This window comes from Eimeria tenella, genomic scaffold, assembly GCF_000499545.2.
Source record: "Eimeria tenella Houghton genomic scaffold, Eth_scaff670, whole genome shotgun sequence".
Lineage (NCBI taxonomy): Eukaryota > Apicomplexa > Conoidasida > Eucoccidiorida > Eimeriidae > Eimeria > Eimeria tenella.
Genome location: NW_013545793.1, coordinates 1 through 5,633, shown reverse-complemented (window position 1 = coordinate 5,633; position 5,633 = coordinate 1). Strand labels below are relative to the sequence as shown.

At 35.0% G+C, this 5,633-nt stretch overlaps 1 protein-coding gene across 1 annotated transcript; it reads left to right on the top strand.

Annotated features, from left to right (window-relative positions):
• Positions 1–1,460: 1,460 nt before the first annotated feature.
• On the top strand, positions 1,461–4,805 carry ETH_00032380 (uncharacterized protein; the record flags this gene model as incomplete). The annotated part of the gene is made up of 5 exons (XM_013380524.1): positions 1,461–1,590; positions 2,864–3,250; positions 3,408–3,502; positions 3,912–4,332; positions 4,740–4,805. Coding segments are annotated over 5 exons (1,099 nt in total), but the record flags the coding sequence as incomplete, so codon positions are not given.
• Positions 4,806–5,633: the final 828 nt, after the last annotated feature.

Here is a 5,633-nt window from a genome sequence, read left to right as displayed (position 1 = left end):
TCATACACAGGTATTCATTTTTATTTATTTTATTTATTTATTTTATTCTTTTATTTAGCTTATTAATTTGTTTATTTGTTTATTATTTAATTAATTCATTATTTGTTTGTTTGTTTATTTGTTTGTTTTATTTGTTTATTTGTTTGTTTGTTTGTTTGTTTGTTTTGTTTTATTTATTTGTTTTATTTGATTGATTGATTGATTTATTTGTTTATTTGTTTATTTGTTTATTTGTTTATTTATTTTATTGATTTATTTATTTATTTATTTATTTGCTTGTTTGTTGATTCTGCTTATTTTGTTCTGTTTGTTTTGGTTATTTTTTTAGTTTTTTATTATTTAATTTGTTGTTTGTTTGATTTGATTTAATTTTATTTAATTTAATTTAGTTTAATTTGAATTAATTTAATTTAGTTTAATTTGATTGAATTGATTAATTTTGTTTATTTAAATGTTTAATTATTTAATTAGTTTAATGCATTTAATTTGTTTGGTTTTTTAATTGGTTTAATTTTTCTAATTTGTTTTGTTTGTTTGTTAAGTAAATAAATAGATTTAATTATTGATTAAATAATCAATTAATCAAACTAACCAATTAATCAAAAATGAATTAATTAATTAATTTGCTTAATTAATTAATTAATTCATAAATTAACAAATTTATTGGTTATTTAATTATCTTATTTTTTGATAATTATTTAAAAAGTAAATGGCAAAATAATTAATGAATTAATTAATTAATTAATCGACTAATTAATTAATTAATTAGTTAATTAGTTCGTCAATTAATTAACTAATTAATTATTTATTTATTATTTAATTTTTTACTTTCAAAATTATTTTCAGAAAAAGCTTTTTTGAGCAGATGATTTACTGTCTTGTTCGAACTTTTGTTTTTTTATCACATTATAGATGCATCATTAAAAAGCGAATTTAATAAAGTATTTCAATTAAGTAATTGATAAAAAAAATAAATATATTAAATAATAAATAAACAAATAAATTAATTAATTAATTAATTAATTTGATTATTTGTCCATTTAAATCCTCTCAGAAAGAGCTTTTTGGAGCAAATGATTTATTATCTTGTTGGAACTTTTTCTACTTCTCTACTTTTTACTAATAAGCGAATAAATACATCAAGGAAAAGCCATTTTAATTTTAGAAACAAATAAATCAATTAAGTTAAACAATTAAATTAATTTAATTAATTAAATTAAATTAGATAAATAAATTAAATTAATTTGCTTATTTGTTGATTTAAATCTTCTCAGAAAGAGCTTTTTGGAACACATGATTTATTATTTGGTTCGAACTTTTTTTTACTTTTTTTTGACGAGTTGGATAAATATATCAACAAAAAGCCGTTTTAATTTTAGAAACAAATAAATGAATTACACGAAATAAATAAACTAAATTAATTGATTAATTTGCTCATTTGTTGGTTTAAATCTTCTCAGAAAGAGCTTTTTGGAACACATGATTTACTATTTGGTTCGAACTGGTTCGGACTTCCGCTTTTTCCCGGAGACTTTTCCTTGGCGGTGGTTTGGAGATTTGCAGGACAAGAAGTTCAACTTCTTTGCTGTTGTAGGTTTTCTTTTTTTCCCTTTTTGGAACTTTTTGGAAGATTTTTGGAACGTTTGGGACTCTTTTTTGACTCTTTTTGCGTTCTCTTTGCAGTGTTTTTGATATTTGTTTCTTACTCTCTTTGTTTTCTTTTTTTCGTTCCTTTTTCGCTCTTTTTTGCGACTTTTTTGTTCTTTTTTTTATTCTCTTTTGCTCTTTTTGAGACTCTTTTTTCGCTCTTTTCTGCTCTTTTTGAGTCCCTTTTGACACTCTATTTGAGACTGTTTTTGCCCTTTTTCAAAGTCTTTTTGCATTTTTTTGAGAGTCTTTTTCCACCTTTTTTGAGACTCGTTGTGCAGCTTTTTTGGACCTTTTTGGGACTCCTTTTGGACATTTTTTTGTACTTTTCTGAGGCATTTAGTGACACTTCGATGGCCTTTTCGTGGACTCTTTTGTGGCATTTTAGTGACACTCTTTTGGCCCTTTTTGCGCATTTTATTGGCTTTTTGTGGACTCTTTTTGGCCTCTTTTGAGGCGTTTTAGTGGCATGTTATTTGCCTTTTTCGGCATTTTATTGAGACTTTATTTTCCCGTTTTTGGACCTTTTGGAGGCACTTTGTTGGCATTTAATTGCGACTTTTTAAATGCTTTTTTTCACATTTTAATTTTTCTTTTGTGACATTTTATTTAATCTTTTTCGGACATTTTGGACGTTTTTGGCACTTCATCTTCACTTTTTTGAATTTTTTAAAACTCTTTTGAAGCTCTTTATTTGGGACTTTTTTGGAACTTTTTTGGAACTTTTTGATGTTTTTGTTTGTCTTTTATTGTCTCCTTTTTGTTTCTTTTTGTTTCTTTTTTGTTTCTTTCATTTATTTCTTTTTGTCTCTTTTTGGTGTTTGTTTTTATATTTTTTGTTTCTTTTTTGTTTGTTTTTGTTTCTTTTCTGTCTCGTTAATGTCCCCTTTATTTTCCCTTTTTAATTTCCTCTTTGTTTCATTTTCTTTTTATTTTCTTTATTTTCCCTTTTATTGTTATCCATTTTATTTCCTCTTTATTTTCTGCTCTATTTTTTATTTTTTTATTCCTTTTTTATTTTTTTAAATTTCTTTTTCGTTTTTTTGTTTCCTTCAATTGGCTCTACAGCAGAAGCTGGAAAGGAAACAAACTAAAGACAAATAAAAACGAATTAAATTAATCAAAATAAACAAAACAAAATTAATGAATACATTGAAATTAATTAAATCAATTACGTAAAATAAATAAATAAATAAATGAAATGATTTTCTTTCAGGCGCAGCGGCGGCGGGCGCAGCAGCAGCTGCAGCAGCTGTCTCGCGTTGCTGCAATGGACTTATTTGCTGCAGCAGCAGAAGAGGGGGACTGCGAGGGGGAGGTGCTGCTGCTGCTGCAGCAGGAAGCAGCAGCAGCAGCAGCAGCAGCAGCAAGACTCATGGGTTCCTACGCCTTCCTTTGCTGCCCCTTCATTCCTTGCTTCTCTCTTGCTGCTGCTGCTGCAGCAATGTGCTGCGACGGCGGCAGCGGCAAATGGCTGGACTTGGGCGACGACGTCAACTGCCTCTTCTACCTCCCCAGCAGCAGCAGCAGCAGCAGCAGCAGCAGCAGCAGCAGCAACAGCAGCAGCAGCTGCAGCCCGACGCGCGCGCTCAACCGGCTTGCGGTCAGTCTTCCGTCTTTTTCTTTCGTTGTAATTCACTTATCTATTTATTTATTTATTTCTTTTTATTTATTATTAATTAATTTATTTATATATTTATTTCTTTTTATTTATTTATTTGTTTGTTTGCTTGTTTATTTTTTATTTATTTATTTTTCAGGACCACATGGTGATGACGGGCCTGAGGTTTAATCCTTCTTACTTTTCTCTTATGGTTTCTTTCGCTGAAATTTTGGAACAGAGAGGCGAAGAGTGGTGAGGGTTTTATTTGTTTATTTATCTATTTATTTTTATTTTTATTTATTTATTTTTATTTATTTATTTGTTTACTATTTATTTGTTTGTTTGTTTATTTCTTTGTTCGTTTTTTCGGTTATTCATTTGCTTTTTTAGCTCGCTTGTCCGGACTCTGGGTGTGTCAGACAGGGTTTAGGGTTTAGGGTTTAGGGTTTAGGGTTTAGGGTTTAGGGTTTAGGGTTTGGCGTATCGAGCTCTAGGGCGGATCTGTTCCCCGCTGGAAAGCGAGAAACGAAAGCTCCTCGAGCCAAACCAAGCAGACAAAACAAACCAAATAAATAAATAAATAAATAAATAAATAAATAAATAATAAAAAAATAAGTAAATAATAATAAATAAATAAATAAATAAATTGTTTTGAATTCAGGTTTTGCAGAAAAGACGAATGCGCCTCGCAAGGGTTTCTGCGGCGGCTGCGGGCGGACGACCCGCAGCGGGAAGTTTTCGTTTCTTATTTTCGAGAAATGTATTCTCGATTTGAAGTTGCAAAAGAAATTAAAAATATAAATTCTTTTTTGAAGTGCATGCAAAGAAAAGAAGCAGCTCACCGGCGCGAGCTGGAGGTGTACAGACACTGCGTGGCCGCGGCCGCGCCCGCCGACCCCGCAGCAGCAGCAGCAGCAGCAGCAGCAGCAGCAGCAGCAGCAAACCAGCTCCAAACCCTCTCCAAACACAAACAACTCCAAACCCTCATCGACTCCGGAGGGTTTGTGGCCCTCGACCAAAACCACCAAGTCGTCGCCGACGCCAACGAAGTCTTCGCCTCTCTCCAGGCCTTTGACCAAGTCGTGAGGGTTTAGGGTTTAGGGTTTAGGGTTTAGGGTTTGGGGTTTGGGGTTTGGGGTTTGGGCTCTGCGGTGCAGGGTGAGGGGTTTAGAGCCCAGGGCCAAGGGTTTAGGGTTTGAGGCTTAGGGTTTGCGGTGTGGGGTTTGGAGTCGAGGGTTTACGGTTTCGGAATTGGGGTTTGGGGTTTAGGGTTTAGGGTTTAGGGTTTGGGGGGTTCTCAGTCCCTGCTCTTCGCCTGCGGAATGGCCCGCCCTTGTTTTCTTTGCTTTTTATTTATTTATTTATTGCTTTTATTATTTACAGATCTTTAACTATTTATTTATTTACTTATTTATTTCTCTCTTTGTTATTATTTATTATTTATTTATTTATTTATTTATTACTTTTTATTTTTTTTGAATGTCCGCAGAAAGAAACAATCGCGGAGACAGTGAAGAACCTGAAGACGAATGTCCCAGAAAACCCTAAACCCTAAACCCTAAACCCTAGGGCTTAGGCCCTAGCTGGCGAATTGGGCCAGTGAGAACTTCGTGGGGTGTCTGTAAGGGCTTCGGTTAGGGTTTAGGGTTTAGGGTTTAGGGTTTAGCTTTCTTGGGCTGCAAGATGCCAGCCAGCAAACCCCAAACCCTAAACCCTAAACCCTCGGGCCGGCTGGAACCCCCGCCCCCTCCAGCCAAGCTCCAAACTCTCAACGTCTTTGCCTTTGTTTCGCTTTCCTTCAGACGAAGGTTTAAGGGTTTAGGGTTTTGAGTTGCTAAGAACTTTTAGGGTTTAGGGTTTGGAGTCTAGTTGCCCTGCGGTGTCTGTACACCTCAATTGCCTCCAAAGATTCAAATAGAAACGAACAGCGCAGTGTCATGGCTAGCTAGCTAGCTATGGCTAGCTAGCTAGTTAGCTAACTAGCTAGTTAGCTAGCTAGCTAGCCAGCTATGGGTAGCTAGCTGCCGATAGCTAGCTGTGGCTAGCTAGCTATGGCTAGCTAGCCATGGCTAGCTGGCTAGTCAGCTGGCTAGCTACGGCTAGCTAGCCACGGCTAGCTGGCCAGCTAGCCGTCATTTATGACGAGCTAGCCAGCTTCTATGGCTAGCTAGCCAGCTTCTGTGGCTAGCTAGCTAGCCTAGCCTCTCGGGCTGGCTAGCCAGCTGGCCAGCTAGCTGCCCAGGTAGCCAGCTAGCTAACCAGCTCACCAGAAAGCTAGAGAGCTAGCTAGCCAGATAGCCAGCTAGCTAGCTAGCCAGATAGCTAGCCGGACAGCCAGCTAGCTAGCTAGCCAGCCAGCTAGCCAGCTATCCAGATGGCTAGC